Source organism: Stenella coeruleoalba (genome assembly GCF_951394435.1).
Source record: "Stenella coeruleoalba genome assembly, chromosome: 6".
Taxonomy (NCBI): Eukaryota; Metazoa; Chordata; class Mammalia; order Artiodactyla; family Delphinidae; genus Stenella; species Stenella coeruleoalba.
Genome location: NC_137151.1, coordinates 103,381,961 through 103,408,529, shown reverse-complemented (window position 1 = coordinate 103,408,529; position 26,569 = coordinate 103,381,961). Strand labels below are relative to the sequence as shown.

Below are 26,569 nucleotides of genomic sequence, written 5' to 3'. Positions count from 1 at the left end.
GGAAAGATACATACACACACAACCTAAAAAACACAGATGTGTGTATACTCTTGAGCTTATATATAAACATTCAAAATCCACCCCCCAAAGATGGCAGATTGAGAACATTTATTAACAAACAGTCTATTTTACCTCAGAACACTAATGAATACACAACGACACAGTTGATATGATAAAAGTTTATAATTCAGTACATATTGTTTGTAGTGTATGTTTATAAATGTTTCAGTCTAAGTTGTTTAATATTTTTATTTTAAAAGGTAGCATTTTTGAGGGCTTAAAGCATAAGTTTTAATTCTGTAGAAAATTTACTAAGATCAGATTACTTTGCAATACAAAAATATTTTTTAAATAAAATTGTTACTTTTATCATCTTTTGATTTTGATTTACTTCCATAGGTAGAAAATAGAGTAATTATAAATTTGAAAGAAAATCTTGTTTGAGTGAAATTAAATGTATTTACATGCTTTATATGCCCACAGCAAATGTGATTATTTTAAGTTTATCTCCTTGCTATATGTTTCTGTGGAACCCATGCTTTCTTACTCTCTGTGGTTAGTACATACATTTTATGAATGTAAATGTATGATGTCACTTATATGTGGAATCTAAAGAAGCTGAACTCATAGAAACAAAGAGAAGAATGGTGGTTACCAGGGACTTGGGCGTGAGGAAATGAGGAGATTTTTGTCAAAAAGTACTAACGTCCAGTTATAAGATGAATAAGTTTGGATGTAACACGGTGATTATAGTTAACAATACTGTATTATATACTTGAAAGTTGCTGGGAGAGTAAATCTTAAATGTTCTCACCACACACACACACACACACACACACAACAACAACAACAATGGTAATCAGGTGACATGATGGTGATGTTCGCTAATGCTATGGTGGTAATCATTTTGCAATATATAACTGTATCAATACCGCATGTGTGCCCCTTAAACTTACATAATGTTATATGTCAATTATAATGCAGTAAAGCTGGAAAAAATAAAAGTGAAGATATTTATCAGTGTTTGGGTTATGGGTCTTAATAACATTCAAAATATTTTAATTCAGGGAATTGGAGTAGATTGTTGTGGAAGAGAGTTGAGGGAAATATTGTCATGGTGCATGTCATATAAAGTTTACATAACTTCCCATGTTTTTTCTTGTCTTGGCAGTGTGCGCAGGAACAGAGAATAAGCTGAGCTCTCTCTCTGACCTGGAACAGCAGTACCGAGCCTTGCGCAAATACTATGAGAACTGTGAGGTAGTCATGGGCAACCTGGAGATAACCAGCATCGAGCACAACCGGGACCTCTCTTTCCTGCGGGTAAAGCTGTCTCTTTCTCTTCTTTCTTTGTAAATGCACAGTGGTGTCACAATGCAAAAGACAGACCAGCTTCTTGTACCTGATGGTTATGTTCGTCTGCCCTGCCTGGCAGTGTTCATGACTGTAGACATGTAGAAGAGAAGAGATGCCAAGGCACACCCAGGAAAAGAAAAAGAGTACCAATGGCATCATGATTGACACCCTAGTTTAGAACAGTTACTGTTGCCCTAAGATTGATAGAAGATTCTGTCAGGGTGTAGGACATGACTTCTAGCAAGCGTGTCTTTTTCTGAATGGCGGGCAAGAGGAAAACTTTAGACTGTGGGCTAGGAGCATCAGAGGACCAATCAGATAAGAATTGGTAACTTTAGCTAGTAATCTCCTTTTCTGCCCCATTCTGTCACTTTGGAAATTTTAAACTATTTCATATTACCGTAATGAGAGTAATACTGTTAACTTTAGAAGAAAAATGACATCAGTTTTTGAAAACCAACAAATTATTGAGAGTCATAGGAAATCACAAGTACTTATATAAGTTGATATATGCATGCATATAAACGCACACGTGCATATATGAAGTTACCCAGAGACGAGTCCTTTTACAGACTTGTTTTTGGGGCTCTCATTTATCCTTATTCTGTTAAACCTGTTATTAGTACTTAACGCCTACAGTTTCTTAAGTTTTGCTTCATCTGGAACAGGTATAGGAAAATCTGAACTTCAAAGAGATTTTGACGAAGTGAGATGAGGATGCAGTGTTTTGTATAACTAATAATTTATTCTTCATAAAAGAATTAATAAGATTATTTTAAATAATAGCATCCCTAGAATATATTGAATCTTATTTTCAATATTATTTACAGACTTCTCAGGAGCACTGTCTTATATAAATAAAGATGTAAATAATGTTTTGAATAATGATACAGTAAACTATTTAGTAGATAGTAAATTAGAGAACTATGATACTTTTAATCATTCCATACTTAGATAAGAAGTAAAAAACAGTCATTTTTGAAATACTTTGAATGTAATAAAAACGTCTAGAAGTTATAACAACCTCAGAAAATGTACCACCTCAAAACTTAAATAACACTATGAGACATGATATCTGCTTTTAAAATGACTATCATACTAGTATTGATATAGGGAATTTCCATATCAAGGTGTTTCCATATAGTATTGTTTGGTTGATAGAACTCTAATTCTACAGGTTATGTAGCTTGTATTAGCTATGGTGTTTAATTATGACATCTTTGTTTATCAAGAGTAGATAGTAAAAATTTATCTGAAGCCTTGAGTGAGAAGACCTAAAAAGAACTTAGCACTTAGTTTTTTCTATTTTGGACTACCGTTTCAAGAAATGAACACATACAAGCTATCCTAGAACAACCTCTTCATAGCAGTGCATCTGAGTATTAGTTATTAAAATTTGTTTGCAAGATTCTAACATGTCTTGATTATTTTCAGATAGAATTTATTCTTCAAAATCAAAATAAAAACTTGATGGTATATGAGCTGATTTGTAGATTTAGTTAGAAATGCCAAGAAACTCAATGATGTTGTAGAAAAGGAAAAGTAAGAGCTGAATTCTAAAACAGAGGAAATGGGTTAAATGGTCTATTAGAACAGAATAATATGAGAAAAATTTAAAAGGCAATCTAAGATGTTAGTTTTTCTTCTTATTCTTTCCTTGCTTTGTTTGCTCTAGATTTCACTGGCTTAACAAAAAATAACATGAGTACTATGACAGTCTTTAAAATAAATAACATAAAATTGTCTTATTACATATTTTATTATTTTATCATTCTTAATCTCTTATAAGGTAACAGAATGATCAAAAATTGACTTTAGTCAATTTTAATCTTAGAAATATGAAAGTAGCATATAAATCTTTGGGCATCATGGTCTATACCATTGGATATTCTACATTTTTAGGAACTATACTGAAGTAAAAAAAAAAAAAAAAGTTAATAGAGTGAACAGATTTGGGAAAGAATAAAATAAGGAGGACCAAGATTTGTGCTTGGAGCAAGAAATAAGTTATTTCTTTAAAAAAGTAATTATTGGCTCCTAAGAAGCATCTCTAAAAATTCATATAAACTTTGTACTAACTCATGCACATATCTCAATTTTAATGTTTGTTTAATGATAACTATAATAGGTTTTGTTTTTGACTTACTAATAAGAGCTTATACTTTGTTCCTTTGGAAAATAATCATTTCTAATAGTGACATGTATTCATTTACTCAGCAAATGGTCTTAGCCCAAGGATACAATAGCAAGTAATCTATTGTTCTTGGTTTCAACAATCTTGCAGTCTTGTAGAGGGTTACAGATGTGTAATAGATAATTACTGCATGTATGAGTGTGTGTGCATGTATACATATATATGCACATACAAAATTTTTTAGTTGCCAAGACTGAAATAAGAAGCCAGAATCAGAATGAAAGCATGGTCTTGTGTTAATGGTAAGTGTGGGTGTTGGGCAAAGAAAGGAATGGGTAATTCTGAAGGATTCAGGAAAGATTTCATCAGAAACATGCTTAGATTGAGTCATGAGAAAATGAATAGAGGCTCACAAAGTGGGTGGGTGGGAGGGTATTCCAATGGGAGTAATATAAGTTAAGGCTTAGAAAGAAGGCCCTAAGTCAGAGTTAATAAATGTGTACCTAGTGTTATTGCTTTAGATACTGTACACATGCGTTCAAATGAATCAAACAGGGTTCTTCCTCTCATGGAACTTATAGTATAGTGTGGATGAAGATAAATTGGGGGATGGAATAAAATATTAAATTGGAGAGATAGAGACCCTTATAATATAGATAAATATCTAGGAAACATCAGCACCCAAATGACAAATTAGCATTTGGGGATAAGATGAAATAGTCAAGGGAGATTGACAAGTGTTAGTCCAACAAGTGGTCCTAGGACAGAACTCTCTGGATTCCCATTCTCTGTTTTTTGGTGAGTCCCTGAAAGTTAGGACTATTAGCTGAAATCTTCATTCTACTGCACTGGATGAGCCATTATTTCTAACTATACCTTAGAATATGCTAAAAGCTCTCTGTTTAATATAAAATTTAATTCCTTCTGATAACTACATTATGGTTCATTTGTGTTTTTAGTAGCTTCCTTCCAAAGTACATAATCTGTTCGATATTGACACATTGCAATAAATAGAGCCCGTATAAAGGAAATCTAGTTATGTTGCATTATGCTATCATTTATGATAAATTTTGAATTGTTTGAGTGAATAGTAAACTTCCATTAACTTATCCTATGGATTACATAGCCCTCACATATATTTATAGAACTGTAATTCATTGAGCCGCTTTTTATAGAGATGTGTAATTTCCCTTCCTCTAAGAATGACCCATATCTATAAGGTGTTTAGAAAGACATCATAGATAGGGATTTTAAATTTCATTTTGGAATTTATTTCTGTCTTTAAGAAATTAAGAAAGTATTTTTGTTTTAAAAATATTTTCCATCCTTATTTTCGTCTCTACTAGCAAGGTCGTAGTGTTTTTTTGTTGTTCACTTTGTAAGAAACCACTCTAGTTTCTGTGATTCACGAGAGCAGTTTAACCATATACTCTATTTACTTTTACTATCTGAATAGTCAATGTCTAGAATGGTGCCTAAAATGTAGTAGGTTTTCATTAAGTCTTTGTTTAATGGACAAATGTGTTATTCTTAATATTTAATAATAATTATAAATCGCTGTTTTGTATGTGGTATGTTCCCTAGATAAATATGTGGGACCCTCCTCATGTTATTTCAGTGTGACAGCTCCACAGGTCACATGTGTGGGCATAAGACACAGGCTGGGTCAATCAGAATCCATTCCCATGAGGATTTGGAATTTTGACTAAGACCATTCAGTTTGTATATTAGTTAACTTCTTGACCACTTGGGTACCAGAACACAGCTGTTTTTTCCTCATTGTTTGAGTGTCAGAGAGAGCTGTGAAAACAGCAGAATGGAGCCAACACACTGAAAATGACATAGAGACCAGAGAAAGAGATCGTTCACCCCAAATTAATAATGAGGAAGCCATTCATTTCCAGGTTCCAATCTGCTTCTGAAGATTGGTTGCATTACAGCCATTGGGTCAATAGGATACTCTTGGAACTTGATAGTAGCCTTGAAGTGATTTCCCTTTTTTTTCTTAAACTAGATAGGTTTGTTTTCTTTCACTGTTACTGAAATATCTTATCTAGTATATCTCCCAAGATCTCAAGAACACAGCAGAAGTGGGCCTTTGAAATTGGATTGAAGATGTGCTTATATATAATCAAAAACACCCAACAACCCTGTAATGTTTTGTAGATACTTTCTCAATCTTTGTTAGATATAGGTTATTAAAATACTTTGAAATGCCTTCTTTCAAGATGGTTTTATTATATCAAACTTGATGCTTATCTCTGTATACACCTTTTAACCCAGCTTTGTTGTAACCTCAAGTTTTTATATTTCTTTTTTGGGAAAAAAAAAAATCTAGTTAATGGTACTTAAATTTAGACCCCTGAGACACTGTATAGTTGGCTAGAAAAAGGCCCTAAAACTTACTTACTATGTACTTTATCACCGTCACAAGGTTAAGGCTTATAATAGAAAACAGCAAGGCATAAAAATCACAGATTTTGCACTATTGTCTTACACTTTGTGAACTCTCTAAAACAAGATGAAATATAGCAAGTAATGGGAATGAACCATTGGACCTTTTACCCTCATTAAAATTCTTGAGGGTTTCTCTCCTTTGTCATCCCATTGGTCTTCATTGCTACTACTGGCATTCAGTAACTCAGAGCTTCTAACAAGGTGCCTGACCTGCTAGCTTTTGTACTTTAAATTTATTTTCTCTGTTTTATATATTCACTTTAAGCAAATAATTTTTAAGTGGCAAATAAGTATAAAGCAGTGTGATGTATAATGTAGAGTATATATAAGGAATGTTAATACCTATCTTCAACCATTGTTCTAATAGGTAATCACTTTTAATCTGTGGCTTGAATTTAGTTGTTTGCAAATTGTTTTTGAAAAAGTGTATGTTAAGAAGAGATGAAGAGATACATTTATTTAACAGTTGATCCATTGACCTGGAATACTACAATGCCAGTAATTCATTGGACTTCTGTGTGCTGCAGTCTAGAAACCTTAAATCTTAATGATTAAACATGTCTTTTATTACTGAAAAATAAATAAAATAAATTGATACATTAAGATATCTTTTCAAAGAGCAGCATTAATATTCTGTTATTGGTAGCAAAAGGCAATGACTTTGAAAGAGTCAGAAAGTATAGTTTTTTAAAGCAAAAATCTTTTAAAAGTATCTACTCTCAGGTAATGAATAACACATGTTGCAATGGGAATGCAACAAATTTTGAAAAAAACAAGTCTTCTTTTATTGTATATTTGACAGAGCTATAGGGAGTTTTTTGAGTATATGAGAAACAGTGCCATCTAACACTGTCTATTTTTGAAAAATAAAACGTGTTATTTCTTTATAGAAATCATATAAATAGTTCATTTTTTCTTTACTAAAGAAAAGTCCTATTCTTAAATTCAAATATTATCTTTGTCTTTTAGTTAATAATATTTTATAATGCTATGGACTTATAATCCTCTTTTATTTTATATATATTATATATATGTGTATATATATATATATTTTTTTTTTCATGTATGAGGATGTTGCTTTTTCAACCACTCTCCATAGGACATGAAATTTGCATCATTTTCCCCGTGCTGGTAATGGACCTATTATACATTACTTCATTTTCATACTTACGCATAGTTACTCTTCTAAGGACAAATATTTGCAGAAAGGCAGATAAATCTGCAAATAAGAGACTGCAAGATGCAGACTGGCTCACTGGAACCTAAGACCTTGGCTTCATCAGCATGGTTTTGTTACAGTAAATCAAGGATGGTGCTTGGCAATAATGAGTTTCAGGTTGCAACAAGCAACCCTGCTTTTGCCTATTTCATAGCTGTTTCCAGTAAGAATGAACAACTAGTCATGCTCAATACAAAATCCTGAAATATTTACATTTCAGCCCACTTCTAGCTTCAAGACCTACCTTTTATTCTTCTCTGGCAGTTCAAAGCAGATGACTAAAATTAAATCCAACAGTGTATGGTGGAGGTTTGTATTTGTTTTGTGTTGTTTCAATATCCTACTCACTCACATTGAACTCTGCCTGCGCTAAACTTTCTGCTGTGTAGTATGATTTAGCAAAACCCTACACTGAAAAATTCATTCTTAAAATAGATAATTTACAAAATACTTTATTTCTTTGGGTTAGAAAATGCTTTATTGAATAGTTTGCTTAAATAGTAGCTATCGGGAATTCCCTGGTGGTCCAGTGGTTAGGACTCTGTGTTTTCACTGCCGAGGGCACAGATTCTTTTTTATAGGGTGTGGCTATAAAAAAAAGAAAAAATAGTAGCTATCACTGCCTATTCATGTTTGTTTTTAGATCATTACATACCAGATAGAATGACTTGTGTGAGATTGTGTTGGAAAGATTGATTGGAATCAAGATGAGAAAAGTAGTGATATTCTAGAATCATTAAAAATTGAAGAGGAAAACACCATTTAAGTTAAACATCTATGGCATAGTAAAGGTGGGTCCACATGTATTATATTCACATTTACCTAAAATATGAGGGCAACATTTTCTAAATCAGCATATCTATTTCAATTGTACACATATTTTAATTGGATTATATAGAAAGGGAGAACAAGCCTGAATTTAAGTTTTCCTGAATAGCTTTTTAAGATAAATAAGTGATATATTTGTAACGCCATTAAATGGTGGACAAATAAGTAAGATTCCTATATCAAGTATTTGTATCCTATAACTATTTTCTCATTTAACAAAATATTGTTTTGTTTGTTTTGTTTTGTTTTCTGTGTCCCTACTTGGGACAGAGGGCAAGAAAAAACTATGAAGCACAACATTCAGAATACTTAGAACTAACTATCATGAGGTTCAAAGAAATTGCACCTTCAAGAAATACATGTCAGCTAAACAAGCAGTGAAGTAAGATACGGTGTTATAACTTCTTAATTTCTCCTTCTGTTTGAATTTTGTGTAAAACTACATTTGTGGTAAAATATAACATATTTGCTGTCTTTAGTTGATGAAATCTTAGCTGGGTGAGATAGAGAATACTAAAAATGAAGTTGAGAGAATAGTATTTTAAGATGTTTGTTGGGCCAAAGCAGACATTCTGGGTTAAATGAAATTTTCAAATCTTTGATAGTTTCTGAAAGCTATTTCTAGGACTGTTAAACATACTACATATGCAATTTTATACGCATATATTTACAGCTGGCTCTTAAATTGAAACTTGATTTTGTTCTAAATCTAATCATAGAACTTGTATTGCAATTGAAAAAGCTGTGCAATTTACACTTGGCCTGGAAAAATATATCTTTTTTCTCAGAGGTTAAATACTATTTAATCTGATTCAAAATCCTGATGCATTTCAGCAGTTCTACATGAAAAATCAAAAGATGAAATGTGTCTATATTCTCACTTTGGCAGTTATATAAGCATATTTTTGAAACTTTCTTAATCATTTAAGTGTAATATTAAATAATATATATATTTGACAGTTTTCTCTATATCTTAAAAATATTAAAAACAAAATAAATTCCATAGTATCTATAAAAAAATGTACATTTAGTAGAAACTGAATATTTGAAGGAGTATGGGAAAATAGAAATAAGAGATAGAACAGTATAATTTATAAGTTATAATTTCTGTTACATATACAAGCATATATATTATAAATATAAATTAGTGACAATTCATACATATATATAAATATTAATGAGCCATTATTTTCTAGGACTGAGTCAAATTAGTGTAAAATGCTAGCCCTATATAATGTTTCTAAGAGAATATTATTAAAAATGAAACTGCTTAATAAAAGTTTTTTTAAAGTCCCTACATTGTAATGGATTTTCCAGGGAAAAAAATGCCCTTCTTGCAAATATACTTAAATTAAAAATGAATTTATTAAGATTCTGAGCAGATGCAGAGGTTTTTTAAATATTTTTGGAGGTTGTGGTATTTAAATTTGGCTTAAATGGTGAGTATAATTAATTTACAGGCTTGTCTCAACCTTAATTAGAGAAAAATGCAAATAACAAACCCATCTCACTCTATGATTCTTAGATACTCTTTGCTCAGGGGAATTGAGTGTATAAAGGTTATTTCTTCACCTTTTTTAATTTATAAGTAGCAAATGTCTTGATTCAAAGAGAGAGAACAAAGGATATTTATATGAGTTTTTAAAACTAACTAGGAGCGTTTTGGCAGTGGGCTACCTTTTAATTCTAATTTCCAAACACTGGAATATAATCAAATAAAACCTTTTTAAAAGAAATTCATAATTATGTACATTTTCATTAGCTTTATTTTTCTCCAATTCTTTTTTTTTTTTTTTTTTTGTGGTACGCGGGCCTCTCACTGTTGTGGCTCTCCCATTGTGGAGCACAGGCTCCGGACGTGCTGGCTCAGTGGCCATGGCTCACGGGCCCAGCCTCTCCGTGGACATGTGGGATCTTCCCTGGACTGGGGCACGAACCCGTGTCCCCTGAATCGGCAGGCAGGCGGACTCTCAACCACTGCACCACGAGGGAAGCCCTTTCTCCTTTTGTAAGTGATGAAATGTAGTGACTTTTTCAGAACCGCACAGCTAAGCGAGAATTTTGACCCAGTTCTTTCACCTCAGAGTTCAGACATTTGCACCTTGTCTTGCTACTGCCCACTATTTACCAAAGCTTTTACTTAGAGAGAACAGGTTTTTAGAAAACTTGAAACAAGGGAAATAGATTTTTATAGAAAAAAAAGTTTTGTTTTAAATTTCAGAACTAGATTGATTGTGGCAGAAGGTGGGCCTTGGGAGAGCCACTGTGGTTGGGGACCCTGAACAGACCCAGTCTTACTTGGTGCAGGTAGCTGATGGAATGAGGAAAGCCCTACAAAAATGTTTTGAGACAAATTTATCTACTTCACTATTTAGATTTTATAATAAAAAAAATATTCACTTAGCACATCTTTATTGACTGCCAATTCTTACTAAGTTGTTGTACTGTGTTTTACAAAGTATAGAACTATAAGTTAACAGTTCCTAGCCCAAACCTTATAAATGCTGAAAAAGTAGTACAGGTAGTAAATGTCACAGACATTCCCAGAATGGACTCTAGCCCCCATAAGATCAAGGACTACATTTTGTCCTTCTTTATGTTCCTGGCACCTAGCACCCTGCCTGGCACACACACAAAAATGCATAAGATAAATAATGGATGATTGAATATTATGTATTTAGATGTGTTTGGGGCAGGTGTCACAAAAAGATTCATAGAATTGGTTTCCTGTTCCACATGTAAGGAGCTTGGAAGTCACCACTCTGTCCTAACAATAAATAAAAATGCTGAAGAGACTGAAAAATCAACAACTCTTCAGGGGCACCCAGTCATAAGGGAGACTCCATAATACTGTGGGATTTACCTCCAGAAGTTCAATGAATTTCCACAGTAAATGTGGGAGAAAAATCCCCTTAGGCTTCTGGCAGAGAGAGGGGAAAAGGAACTATTTTGAAATGCATGTCATTCTTCTTAAAAGGCCTGCCCTCAGGGGAAATTAGTTAACTAGAGCCTAACCTGCTAGGTATTATCAGAGCCTTACTGACCCCGGGAAGGGAAATACCCAACTCCACCCCACTCTAGCCATCCTGTCCCACCGAAAGGGGGAGATAAAAAACTGAGAAACACTTGTGGAGTTCACAGTTCAGAGGCATAGGCTCACTAAAAGACTGAGATCTAATCATAGGACTATAGAACACTTCCTGTCTCCTCACCACATTACTAAAGGCCTACTTACACCACCTCCTTTTATATATCTAACACACCATGCCTGACTGTCAAGAAAAAATTCCAAGGCATACCAAAAGGCAAAAAACACATTTTGAAGATGCAGAACAAGCATCAGAGCCAGACATGGCAAGTATTATCAGACCAGGAGTTGAAAACAACTGTGATTAATACGCTATGTGCTCTAGTAGATAAAGTAGACAGAATACAAGAACAGATGGTCACAGTAAGCAGAGAGATGGAAATATTAAGAAAGAACCAGGGACTTCCCTGGTGGTCCAGTGGATAAGACTCTGCGTTCCCAATGCAGGGGGCCTGGGTTTGATCCCTGGTCAGGGAACTAGATCCCACATGCATGCTGCAACTAAGAGTTTGTATACCACAACTAAGAGTCCGCATGCCGCAACTGAGTACGCACGCTGCAACTAAAGATCCTGTGGGCCGCAACTAAAACCTGGCATGGCCAAAATAAATCAATATTTAAAAAAGTGAAAGAAGCAAAAAGAGATGCTACAGATCAACAAACAAACAAACAAAAAACAATGTGACTGAACTGAAGATTGCCTTTGATGGGCTTATTAGTAGACTGGGCATGGCTGAGGAAACAATCTCTGAGTTAGAGGATATGTCAGCAGAATCCTCAAAGACTGAAAAGCAAGGAAGACAAAGACTGAAAATACAGAGCAAACTATCCAGGGACTGTGAGATGGCTATATGATTCCAACTACATGACATTTTGGAAAAGGCAAAACTGTGGAGATAATAAATAAATCAGTGGTTGCTAGTGCAACCAGGAGAGGTAGGGAGAGATGAATAGGCAGATCACAGGGGATTTTGAGGACAGTGAAAACACTCTGTATGATACTATAATGATGAGTATTGTACTTTTGTATACTTTTATAATTATGTCATTATATCTTTGTCCAAACACATGGAATATGAAACACCAACAGTCAACCCTAAGGTAAATTATGAACTTTGGAAGATTATGTAGGATGATGTAGGTTCATCCTTGGTTTAAAAAAAAAGAAAAAAAAGCATTCTGTGAGTAATATTGATAGTGGAGGAAGTTATGCATGTGTGGAGGCAAGGGATATATAAGAAATCTCTGTCTCCTGCTCATTTTTGTTGTAAACCTAAACTTCAGACAGAAAATAGTACATAGAGTCTTTTAAAAAATTCGTAGAGGAAATAAAACTTGTTAGTTGTGAAAAAATAATAAGAGTTATAAAGAGTTATAAAAGAATAGAGGAAATGGAGAAGGAATTCTAGATGTACTTTTACTTGGAAAATTTCCTCCATTTTTTAATTCAGTATACAAATGTGGAGGCTAAAAAAGACAAAAAGAAGAATTATTATGTGCATAGGGGAAGGAGTTGAGATGCAACAGAAATATGGAGGTGGTAGGACGTTAAGGTAGGAAAGGGAAACAGGTTGGAAAGGGAAACAGGTTGGAAACCCTTTCCAACAGGTTGGAAAGGGAAACCCACCAAATTGTGGTGAGCCTTTAAGACAAGACCAGTTGGGGCTTTCCTGGTGGCACAGTGATTGAGAGTCCGCCTAACGATTCAGGGGACATGGGTTCGTGCCCCGGTCCGGGAAGATCCCACATGCCGCAGAGCGGCTGGGCCCGTGAGCCATGGCCACTGAGTCTGTGCGTCCGGAGCCTGTGCTCCGCAACGGGAGAGGCCACAACAGTGAGAGGCCCGAAAAAAAGACAAGACAAGTTATTAACATGAAAGTATTATTTGGGGAACTCAATCTTGTGGCAGTATGGAGTTATTTCGATATCTGAAGTTTTGATTATTAGGTTGATGAGAGCCTGGAACCAGTTGGTTGCTGTGACAGTTGAAAGCATGAGATACATTCAATAATCATTGTGAAGATAGATTTCATAGGACTTAATGACTAACTGAATATAGAGGTTGTGGGTGAGAAGTATATAAAAAGACTCTGAGATCTCAAATTTAGGTACTTAGGCAAATGTATTGTCCTGGATGTAACAGGGACAAAGGAAGGAGAGCCAGTTGTTGCCAAAGATATCTGGTGGCAGCTTTCTTGAATTTCTATCAGTTTTTCAGGAAGACTTTCTCAATGGAAATGTGCTTTGCATCCCAACTAAGGTACACTGTCAGGACTCAGTCAAATGTTGACTAGGAGAATAGCCAGAGAATGGAAGTGTTAGTAAAGCATTTATCAAGAAAACTTTCATTTGCAAAGACTAGGTGACTGCTGCCTTTATTTCAAACTCTGAAATTAGGTTCAGTAAATAAGGAGTTAAGCTCACCAAATGATTAGTTGCACTTAAGCCTTTGGGGACAATAACCTAGTTGTTAAGTGCTTGGCTTAACCTTGTGTTTGTTGACTGTAATTATAACACATTTAGAATCAAGATGGGAAGCTGCATTTTTATTTCAGGAACTAATTTGAAAGCATTCCTGGTGACAAATTTCACAGATAAATCTGCTTTGGAAAAGTCCCATTTTGATTTTCCTTCTTATCAGTCAAAGGACAATCAGATGTCAATGGAGTGTGACTTAGTTGGGCATTTTGTCCTCAGTTCTTATTATGTTTCAGTGAGACAGTTGCAACAGCATCTGCTTTATTATTCCCCATGAAGCAGGCTGTAGGGAAGGTGTGAGCACTCATGGGGTCAGCAATCAAATGTCCTTCCTAAGGAAGCAGAGGGAACAAGTTAACTAATGTGTGATGCAAATAGAGAGGAATATGGTAAAAGGAAAGAAGTTGTGTTCTTTACAAAGGGATAGACCATATTAAAAAGCTTAGAAGAAAAGAGGAGTAAGCAATAAATAAAAGTCTGGGGACAGGGTGGATTTTGGTGAGCTGAGAGGAAGCCAGAAGTACAGGAATATACTAATAAGCAAAGCATGTGTTAAATGGACTCCACTGTGCTTTCCAAATTGCTTAGATTTTTAATATTTTGAGTGGGAGAGCTTCACCTTAAAAAACATTGACTCCTCTATTCAAGATTTATAAGGCACTTTTTGCCTTGGTATCTTTGTGTTTATGCACAATGTGTCTTTTAATTGAGTGATTCTCACTGCCCCTGTGAAATAGCAGGACACTTCCGCTTTACTGATGAGGGCACTGAGACACAGAAAGGTTAACTGACTTGTTCAGGTCATGCATCAGTAGCTGACAGACCTTAAACTCAGAACATTCTGAAGAGAATCACTTAAGAACTCATAAAAAAGTTTACCTTTATAGATAATTAAGCCCCATTAATGTCTTCTACATTTTCATCATAGAACTCATACTATATCTGTGGCTAACTGAAAAGGAAACTTCGAAACGAATTGTCACAATATGTTCTCCAACAAAAATAGATCTAGTCTTTATGATATTTAATTGTTTAACCATGTCATGTGTTTTAGTGCCCTCCCTCAGTATACCTGTGAGGAAAAAAAAAAGTATGTATCCTGCTAGCATAAATACTGCTAAAAGGATAGTCTAATTCATTGGTCAGTAAGCTGCTCAGCACAGATTCAACAACCTTTTTTTAAACTGCATTTGGACTATTATGTTCAGATAAAGGCCCTAAGTTTAAGGATATAATTGACTGGCTTAGATCGTGTCTATAATAGGCATTTGGGACAGTATGTTTCCAGAAAGCCATGCCTCAAAAGTAACAGTTGAAAGAAGTGGGTGTGTTGACCCTGGTGAGGAAAGGACGAAAGAAAAACATGGTAATTGTTTTCAGATATTTGAAGGGCTCTCATAGAAAAGGGAGTGGCTTAGTTTTGAGTTGTTCCAGAAGACAGAATTAGGCAGAAGTTAAAAGGAGACAGATTTTAGCTTAAAATAAAAATTTTGCTAACAATTAGAGCATTCTAACAATATAATGGGGTGCTTTGTTAGATGGGGAAAATAGACGGAACTCTTAATTGAACACCTTGTATATTCTAGGCACTGGGCCATTGGTAGCATACAGCAGCAAAAAAGAGAAGATGAATTTAAAGAGCCTGGCATATTGTAGGCACCCAGTGAATGTTATTTAATTCTCTTACCTTCCCTGAGTGTTTCTTACTTTATATTCATGATAATACAATGACATTGCCATTATTATCAACATTTTGCAGAGAAGGACAGAGTCTATCAAAGTCAAACACAGCAAAAAGGGGGATGTAGCCAAGACATGAATCCAGATCTCTGTCTCCAAATCTCACATCCATTCAACTGTAAAACACTGTCTCCATCATAAAATTCTGCCTTTTCCGTGGAGGATACTCAGTCAAGATTGTTCAGGAAAGGAGGGACAGGGTTTTGTGCATTGGGTAGGAGGTTGGTAGAAAACACGTTGTAGGCTTTCTTTTTTTTTTTGAATCTTCCATTTTCTTGGAGAGTGATGCTACTTCCCCAGAAGATACTCTGTGCTGTTCAATTATACTTTGACTTCTCAAAAGGCAGATAGTAACATTTCTAACCTTCCAGTGATAGATTTAGCGCAAGGTGTTTGTGCATAGCTGATGCGATTCTAGAATCATAGCTTTATCCGAAATCGTCTTCTGATTTTCCTTTATAATTTATTTATTTTTACTTAGGTTCCAACCAACAGGGATTTGAAGAGTGTTATAGTATGGTGTAGAAAATACTAGCATGGCCCCTGAACACACTACTTATCTTTCTCTAAAATTTCATTCCTTTGGTTTTAAATGCTTTTCACTTCTCAGAGCCTTTATTAAAATGCTAAGATGCTTGGCTTGGGTGGTTTGTCTTGGGAGGGTTAAAACTCATTAGCTACCATCTCAGCTATAGATTTCACCTTGACTAGAGTTGGTTCACATTTCATGGATCATTCTTGACTAGCAGTTTTCCTGGTTGAATGATGACTCAGAAAGCATCTAGATCTACCCCCGGAGCTGCTTTTGGATACCCTCCATGTAAGTCTCATGTCACTCTTGCTCTTGCTGGGCCTTTATTCTTTCCTGCTTAAAACTTACATATTCATGATTCACTTCTGCCACAGTGCTTATTTCAAACAGTTAATGGACAAACAGAAAACCTAGGTTCTAAACTCTCTAATGATGTAATCCAGTGCAAATTATTTAACTCTCTGAGTTTCCTATTTCTCTTTTGTAAAATGAAAATATTAGATTAAGACAGTATTTTACAGCTTTAGTCATATTAAAATGTCTTCATAATTTTTGTCCTACCCACCTGAAACTGTACTTACTTTCTTTTAATTTTTTATTGAATCATTTTTCTACATAAATATATTTTAAAATTAAGTTAAATATTACTACTAAAAATGATTCCCAGAGCTCTGGGATCATTACAATATTGTTTCCCTAGTTATAGATTGGTTATTTGTTGTGGTATGCATATTTCATTGATCATTTCATACAGCCTAATATTTTGTCCCTCAAGAAACTTGGAAATCTTTGACCCAAAAAGAAAAGAGTGGAAGATTGACAGAGACAGCTTTACTATAAAGTTGTTACTCAACATTATAGTAAAGAACGTTTTGTCTTTTCTATCTTAAAAGTAATTTGAATATAAAATTATGTTTTTATCTTGATCCAAAAGCATAATACATTTCATAGTAACATGTAAGTTTATTCTTAAATTGTTTCATTCAGTAATTGTATTTTGAGTGCCTACTATGTGTCACACACTGGGATGTACTTTTAAAAAAAGTATTTTGTGCATTGCATATCTGTTTATTAATACCATTAGTGCGAGCTTATCAGTTAGCTCTCCGTATTTAAGTTTCGTATGTGGAAAAATGCTGATTTCCTCTACAGACTCACCAAGCAAGCCTGGTCCCTTGGCTCTACCCAAATCTAGATAAACAAATAGTCATTAAAATCTGACTAACTCATACATCTCATACACAACAACACTAAAATGTCAGCAGGTTTTGAAATAAGATGATTAGCAATGCAAATTTATCTACTTACCTGTGGCTTGCAATAAGCAGAATAAACAAAAACATAAATCTCAGGAGAACAGCAGCCCTCCAGAATTTTGCTTTAATGATGCTAAAGGACTCAGGACCTAGTTATTTAAATTCTTAAAGGTTCTTTGCATTTATCAAGACTTTTTTTTTTTTTTTCCGGAAAAACCGTCCCCACACCAACTCAAGCAGAATGATTGCTTCCTCCTTTCCTTCCCACTGGTCCCAGTATCCCCTTCTTTTGTTTCATTTATCATACCATATTGCAATTGTGTATTTACTTGGCCATTCCCTTGAGGTTCAGGATGGTGATATGTGACGTATCTATTTGTGTATCCTGCGCCTAAGCATCAGGCATAGCGCATAGTGGGCATTTGTGGTTTGTAAAATTGATTTATTCTAATTGTATAAAAGGAGCACTCCTATAAAAATTTATACAGGCACACCTGTAAGAATGTAAACTATCAGTGAGAATGACAGAATTAAGGCTGAATCATCCCACCAGTTTATAACACCAATGACAAATAATATTTTCCCATAGCAGATACAGTGATAAGGGAGAATAATTTGGCTTCAAAAATTATAGCGACATCTTGGGCTCAGTACTAGGGATGTAAAACTTTTTAGCTCTCTTTCCCCTCACCCACTCTTACCTTACCCTCCACTTTTAGATGCTGTTTTCTTTTGCAGTAAATGCTGATATCTATAATTGAGGTCAAGATAAGGTCCATTGATATAACAAACCATTAGCTGAAAACAGCCATCCTGCCAATTGATCTATTGCAGGCTTTCTTTTTATCCTGGGGCTCAAAAAAAAAAAAAAAGAGAGGAAAAAAAAAAACAAAAGAAAACACCACCAACAACAGTATTCTAACACTTAATACTTAGTAATGACTGTAAGACTATTGATGTACAATCCCTTGCCAGCAGTTCACTTTAATATGGAAATAATCATCCAATCTCAACTGAACAGCTGTTTTAAAGCTATAGCATATCCAGCATTCAACTTCTCACCTGCATGCATAAATTTGATAGAGGTGGTTATCTGTGTAGTCAATGTTATCTTTAAAATAGAATTAGCAGGCTTCAGATATCTCAATAACTGTAGATAGCCCTTCTAATCCTCACTAGCCCCTATAGCTATGAGAAAAATAAATAAATAAATAAATAAAGGAGGAGGGGATTTAAAGAATGTAATTAGATAAAGTCATCTTGGGAGAAAAAGAAATCCCTAAATAAAGCTAAATAGAGCTGACTTCCGAAATGAACCAGTAGAACTATAAGTTGGCATTGTCCTATAGCCAAGTTAAAGCTTTCAGCTGAGGTAATGCTAGTAAGAAAGCAAAGCCAATTTGTGTTTGTTTTTTTTTTAAATAATACTGCTTTGTGTTGAACTTAGATTTTTTTTTTTAATTTTATTTTATTTTTGGCTGCGTTGGGTCTTTGTTACTGCACGTGGGCTTTCTCTAGTTGTGGTGAGTGGTGGCTTCTCTTGTTGCGGAGCACAGGCTCTAGGTGCAAGGGCTTCAGTAGTTGCAGCATACGGGCTCAGTAGTTGTGGTTCGCGGGCTCTAGTGCGCAGGCTCGGTAGTTGTGGCGTACGGGCTTAGTTGCTCCACGGCATGTGGGATCTTCCTGGACCAGAGATGGATCCCGTGTCCCCTGCATTGACAGGCAGATTCTTAACCACTGTGCCACCAGGGTAGTCGCAAGGCCAATGTGTTTTCATACCTCAAGAGAAATGATCATTTCTATCTGTGCCTGTTACATGTGGATTAGAGGTGTGTCATTAATTGTGTCTTGTTACCAAGGCCATCAAAGTAAAGCTATAGCTAGGCATGTATGGACTGTTGTAGTTCAAAAGACACATTGATCACAATGCACTGTGGCTATCATAAACAGAGGATGGTTTACTTTACTACTTAAGAGAAGGTCTTGATAGATATTTTTATTCTTAGAAATTTTCTTGTAACTAGAGAACACGCGACACTATTTAAAGTATACATTATATTCTTATATAATATAAGAATATAAGAATTCCTCAAGAGGAATTTCATGACTCAGAATTTCTTTGAGCAGTAACCCCTTCACATACATAGCCGAATGCTTCTAAGTATGTGCAGGCAGTTAAATGGGTAGCATAGTACCTAGTAGAAAATGGTTTCTCATCCCACCCCCAGTTTTTCTGCTATTTCATGTATCATTTATGCATAAACCTAAGAGTCATTAATTTGAACCATTTGTAGAGTATAAAACTTATAAGACTGTGCTTTATTTAAACTCAAAGACAAATTTTCTTATATAAATACTAACATTCAGCCTATTTTTTTGAACATCTTCTAAATGTATCTGCACATCACATTATAAAACAACATTTTACAATATTCCTAAGAGTATGGAAGGGAAAATAAAGTTTTATTTTTTCAAAGCACTGACAGTTCTTTAAAAACCAATGTCCCACTTCCAATTACCTGTTAAACAATCCACTCTCATCAAAGTGGAGGTTTCCTTTCATGTCTGTCAAAGACTGAACTGCCAGAGTCTAAGCCTGAACTGCATACTTTTATCATCCAACACGTTGACCAACCCTACTTAAACATTGAGCTTCCCATTGGTGTTTCTTAAAGAAACTAGAAGGCAAAAGGCAGATTTCCTCTCAGATCTGGCCTCACTGCCTTTCCCCCTATAAATCGTTCGTATGCAAAATCTTTCTTTTCAAACAGGAAGCAGAGTCATTGCAACAGACCTGAAGTCAGTGATTCAGCTCAAGGGTCACCTCCTCATAGAGATAGTGCACGCCTTCTTAAATTGAAGTAACATCCTTCTCCTCTTTCCGTTGTGCAGCATTCTGTGTCTTCTATTAAAACAGTAATCAAATTATGACTGTTGATCCTTCTCCTTGTTTTTATACCCCAACTCCAGTCTCTAAACTGTGATTTTCTTGTGGGAACATTTGTCTTTCACCCCTGTATTTCCAGTGCTCAGCACATGCCTTAACAGTAGGCGCTAAATAAACTTTTTAAATTACTTCATCAAGCTGTGTCTAAATGGGATGCAGTTGCCCAAAACTCAACCATAATAACGTCTTGTATATTGGCTTATATTTTTCCCTTAATCATTAACTTAATAGCCAGAGGAGCAAGTAGGTATTAGACATAATATTAATGGAGAATTGGGAATAGGATCAATGTAGGAGAGAGGTTGGCAAAATGATAGATTATTTTGAATAGCAAAGTATTCAAGATTCCAGTTAAATAGAATCCTGCAAATGCCCACTGCTTGACTCTCCAATTTATCTAAGCATCTTTATCCCACATTTTCTCATCATTCTGTGGCCTATTAGTTGCCCTAGTTTTCCAAGGGCAAAGCAGATTATTCAAGCCAGAGATTCATTTTAAGTAATGCTGAAATTATGAGCAGGCAACTAAGCAATAATAAAATGTTTAATGTGAAAAGGTCACTGTATTTTAGAAACAAATGAAATGTGTACTATGTAAGTTTCAATGGCTTGCTCATACAAATAAACTTTAAGAAATCTGAAACCTAGAGTAATCCACCAGTTTTGCTTTACTTTGAAGAACAAAATAGTCCTTTAAGCTTTGTTTTCATCACTGAAATAACAACACATGCTTCCTAATAAATAACATACAAAATATTTAACATTTTCACCAAATTCTCTGAGGCTGTCCTATAGTTACTATGGCATTTTCTTTTCTTTCTTTTCTTTTCCTCTTTTTTTTTCTTTTTTTGGTTGTTTTTCTTGTATGTTTGTTTCCTATCTCAACTTAAGCTTATAACTTGACTTGCATAAACGTTACACTGTTACCAGTTTACTAAAGTTTTAAAATCTAGGATTTTCCTATCATTATTGTCTCAGATTTTCCCTCCTCTATACTAATTTGTTAACTGACCTCTTAAACCTCCTTTTTTCAATTCATGCCTAAACCTAAAGTTCTCTCTCTGAAGCACAATCCTCATTTTCCTTTTCTAAATTTTTTTTTTCAAAATTACAACATCATTTGCAGCTGGAGTCATTTTTTTTCTTTCTCCTTGTGTATTTCCAATTTTGTCAAAATATTAAGACATGTAGAAAATAGCTCTGCGTTCTCATGAAATTCTACCCATTGTATATCAACCTTACTTCCTTTTGAGAAATTTAGTCATAAGTTCTCTGCATTCTAACTCATCGATTCAAAGTAAAACTGCATTAATAATTGAGTCACAAGCCTTTTTCTCCTTTCTTTGATTTGTATCACAAAACAATTAATATTCTGTTACTTTTTATATCTTTCTAGCACTTAATTCCAAAACATTTATACAGCTTGGATATTTTCTCTAGGGTTTTATGCAAACTTTGGGGATTTTATTAGAATCTAAGAACTTTCTGAAATGTACCCATCAAAAGTTATCACCTCCATTATGAATTCTTTAGAAATGGATCCCAAGAGAAAGCTTGGCATATAACAAATCATCCAGGAACAAATTTAATAAAATCAATTTAATAAGTAGGGGAGTAACACACTAGAGTTGTTTTGATAACTGCATGTCTCTGGGGCATAGAGTAACACAAAGCCAAATGCCAATTGTTTTCAGTATCTTAAAAAATAGCTCAAATTAGAACTCAGGAAATGCCACACAATTGTTTTTTCTCAGACCAATTCTTTTTTTTATAAATTTATTTATTTTTATTTATTTATTTTTGGCTGTGTTGGGCCTTCGTTGGTGCGCGTGGGCTCTCTCTAGTTGCGGCGAGCAGGGGCTACTCTTCATTGCCGTGCGCGGGCTTCTCATTGCAGTGGCTTCTCTCATTGTGGAGCATGGGCTCTAGGCACGTGGGCTTCAGTAGTTGTGGCACGTGGGCTCAGTAGTTGTGGCTCATGGGCTCTAGAGCACAGGCTCAATAGTTGTGGCACACGGGCTTAGTTGCTCCGTGGCATGTGGGATCTTCCCGGACCTGGGATCGAACCTGTGTGCCCTGCATTGGCAAGCGGATTCTCAACCACTGCACCACCAGGGAAGCCCCAGACCAATTCTTATAATGCAGCAATCAAGGCAACGTATTCAGTGAGGTGTTGGGAGTGCTCCTGGGCAAAGGTAGTGTTTCTTCCCCAATAATATTACTTTTGATGTTTACATGCAAAAGAAACAAGATGCTTTTCAGAATCTTAGAAATTGTGCTGGAGAATTTCATATATACCTTTAACCCCTGTTTTATGACTTGTTTAATGAAAGTAAACTACATACCATGCATTCTTTCATAACCACTTAAATTTAATGATTAGTCTTTGTGATATATATGACTATAATCTCACTATTATAGAGAGTTTTATTTATGGACTAAGGTGTCTTATTTTTAAAATACTAATTTGTAATTGGACCAAGTTTTCTCACTATTATGTAACAGTGCAATAACTTACATAGTTTCTTTCTCTGGAAATACATATACTACATTTTTTTTCTGATGTATCAGTTAATTAAAGTATCTATTTTTTCTCCAGTAATCACTAATAACCACTCATTTCTTACATAAAAGTAATCAAATGACATAACAAGAGCAAACACTTATATATTTCTAATGCTATACTGACTTCTAAACGTATGACACACTTCTAAGCTCTTTACATATATTAATTCACATAATCATGACACTAACACTACATGGTAAGAATTAGCAATTTCCCCATTTTACAGAGGAGAGACTGAAAAGGTTTTGTGACTTGACTGAGATTTCATAGCTTATTAATGGCAGAGCCAAGAATCAAACCCAGGCAGAGTGGCTTCATTGTCTTTACTTTTAACTTTTTTGCTGTTATCCTCTCCAATATAAAATTTTTGTGGAGATATACTTCTCTCACACCACTGGGTTATAGATGCAAGATGCCCATGGATTTGGTTAGGATATTCTGAGTTCCATTTCTAGGTTCTTTTCCCCACAAACTTGATGAACATTTATTCTCTCATCTTTCCCATGTATAATCAAAGGACAGTAATAATATACATCTCATAGGGTTTTCATGAAGTTTCAATGACTTTCTATATATCAAAGTACTTAGTGCAGTGATAAGTACTTAATAAGTGAAATCCAAAGTGTTATGTCTTTATTTTATTATTACATGCGACCTTTCTTGGACAGTTTCCTGTTGGGTCGCACCTTCCTCTGAGATGATCTGTTCTAAAATTATGGTGCCTACTTTCTGGAACAAAATGAAGTATGGTGGGATTTTTCATGTGGAAGAAGATAGGAGAAAGCCTACCTAACTCCATAGTTGCTCAAACTGAGCTGAACAAACACGTTAAGTAAACTAGGATTTGTCTTAATAGAGTTTACTTTTGTTTCTCAAATGAATAATTTTATTGTACACCAATATCTTAAAAATCATATCCACTAAAAAGAAAACTTCATTCAACATATATAACCTATTTGATTATGCAGTAAACATGTGTAACTTACAATGTAAGTCATGGAGGGATGCAGTAGTAAGCACATCAGATTGATATTAGTTAAATCTCTATATACTTAAATGTATTTTAAAATTCTCTTCCTGTAAACAATATAGTTTCTCTTAGCCTCATGAATTGTTACTTCCTGATCTATTAAGAGGCACATAGGTCAGAAAAATTGGAATGGCTCTTACCTCTTCAATTCCTTGCCTCACCTGCTTTTGTTAACGTGAACTTGATTGTTAACACGAGAAAGTTATAAACACTGGTATAATTCCAGTCTCCAGGGGGCAGAAAGTCTTTCTTTTTTAAGTTTCTAAAGTTTAATTTCTGAGTACTGAGCAAGAGCAGTATTAAATAAATCAATGCAATAGCTAATATATAAATAAGACTTTAATTTTATGTGAAATGTCTCTCTGTCCTTGTTCTACAACTCAGCTATGAAGAATTCTCTAACAATGTTAAAATTGAAATATTTAACATATTTTTCACAAAATATGTAAAAATTATGTACACACAGTGATATAATCAGACAGTTTTAGGAAAAAAGAGTTGTTTCCCATTGGACATCACTAATAACTCTCCACTTGTGATCTAGAGTTGTCATCATTTTTCCAAGGTTACAGAGGTTCCTTTAACGAAATGGAACTGAAGAGGACATCACGTGTGGGACCTTCATATAGTTAGAAAAAAGAACACAGAGAAGAATGAGCCTTTGCTTGCCAATGTGCTTTTATTAAAGAGTGAGACCAATGTCCTGAGTGCCCAGTTAATCATTTAGTCAGTTTTACTTCACTTCATTAACTTTTAGAATACGCTTTAATTTTTTTCTTATTATAAAATAAGTCAAGTTTATTTTAAAAACATAAGCAAACAAAAAGACAAAAATCATTTAAAAATCATGTAATCTCTGGATCTAAAATTAGCCACTGCTAACATGTTTTTTCTTTTTCTATGCATATACAAATAGACAAGGTAGTATTTTGGAATTTTAACCAATTTTTGGTGCAATATTTTCCTAAACTCCTTGTCCATTCCACCTTTCAGCTAATCTAATGGTTCACAACCTGGAACAATATCTCACCCTACAAGGGGCATGTAAAAACGTGTAGAAGCATTTAGTGGTGGTCGAAGGGCAGTTGCTACAACACAGCAAGTAAATCCATCACCCATAAATTCCTGTTAGTTCCTTTAAATTCCATTAGATGAATCTCTAAGAAAAAGTCAGTGAAGTGGGGATGTGGGTAACTGCCTAACCATCTGAGATTTTAGTGTTTCTTCCTGGTAGAATAAGGGCTCAAAATGAAACTTAAGTTTAGGTTAATGTATCGATAACTACAGTTTATTGCAAAAAATGAAGTTATATGTCTTCCGTAATTGAGTTTTGGGAAGAGACTTGTACCTGTCACATCAGACTTAATCTCTCTCTCTCTACATCTTCTTTACCTCTTTCCAACTCTTCTGCTTCCTCCTCCTTCTTTCTCACCCCCAAAAGAAAGGCAATTATTCTTTATATTCTGTTTTCCCTTCTTTTAGACATTTAATATTTTGGACACAGATGTCTTTGTTAGTTTTGGGGAAAGTGTTAGTTATGAACTCACACTGGGAACTGAGTAGCTGCTTTTAAAGTTAGCTTAAATAATCATATCAAGAGGGTGGGTGTGACCAAGACTATATAAGATAGACATAGAATTGATTTGGGGTGGGTGGTCAGAGAAAAGAAACATTGCACATACAGTAACATTAGTTTAATTTTAACAGCTGGAGAAAATCATCAACAATTGTGGAGAGAAGGAACAGAGGAAACAAACAAAATCCCAAGAGGCAGTGTTCCCTTATAATAAACCATTGTTTTATTATCAATCATTTGAGATTCTGGAAAAGACATTGTGCTTTCATGGGAACATTTTTGCAAAACATGTGGGGGGAACAGATACCTAAGGTTTTAAATCAGAATCTCTGGGGGGAATGGCCCGTGTATCAGTATTTTGTTTTGTTTAAGATACAAATATTATTACAGTGTACATCCAATATTGGGAACCAGGGAGCAAACATGTCTGGGTGAGCACTCAGGTAAAGTCCTTCAAAGACAGAGCAAGAAAGTCAGTTTTCAGGAGTCTAGGGAATGTGGACCAGCTTCCAGATTGGATGCTTCTATAGGCTAGTCCAGCTTGAACTAACTGCCACTAAAGCTCCATGTTACTACAGAGGCTGTTTAACACTGGAAACCTAGGAAAAATTAGAGCAGTGGAAGTTTCTAGCTTAGGTGTAAGAAATAAAAATATTATTAAAATTGTTGCAAGTGAAAAAGGTTTCAAGAAATATAGTACAAGTAAATAACTGATGTAATGGCAGTGATTACAAATAATGGGCTTAATATTTTCATGATATTTCTTTTAAATTACATCATATTTTGTTTAAGTTTCTTGATGGGTAGTATCTTTAATACCCTTAGAGAAGATTTCATAGTTTATTTTCAGAGGAGTAAATTAGGGTGCCACCACTTCTGGATTGAGCATGTTTTGACCAGCCATGTGTTCTAATGATGTCATTCATCTGATGCACGTTTCCAAGAGACTGACAGGTGCAAATAGAGCTAACACATCTGACCAGGACGGGCAGAGGCTCAGGGATCACACTTTATTGTGGGGATAGTTAAGGCCTTATAGAAGTTTTATAAGCAGACATCCAACTAGGTTGATCTAAGTGACTTTTCTTCTCAAGGAAACAGATTTCAGAACAATTAAAATACTAAGTAGGCACAAGCTACACAGGATTCAACTCTTATGTAATGTGGATGAAACAAACAGACAAAAACTAAAGAAGACATTCCCCAAACTTTAAAAAGTTCAATTCATCCAGGAAGACTAAAATCTAATACTAACCACCAGTGTAAAAGTTGTTTAAACATTTGTTGGAACCTTTTCTTCCCCAAAGTGTAAAGTGACATCCCCAGACATCCATTTCATTAGTATAATTTAACTTCATAATT

The 26,569-nt window shown here is 34.8% G+C and overlaps 1 protein-coding gene across 3 annotated transcripts in view; it reads left to right on the top strand.

Annotated features, from left to right (window-relative positions):
* ERBB4 (erb-b2 receptor tyrosine kinase 4) overlaps positions 1-26,569 on the top strand; it is a 1,115,448-nt gene that overhangs the window by 428,699 nt on the left and 660,180 nt on the right. For all 3 annotated transcript variants that reach the window (XM_079925304.1, XM_079925305.1, XM_079925303.1), the window contains one exon: positions 1,172-1,323. In XM_079925304.1, the coding sequence (XP_079781430.1) occupies positions 1,172-1,323 (152 nt within the window). The remainder of the gene's footprint in view (positions 1-1,171; positions 1,324-26,569) is intronic.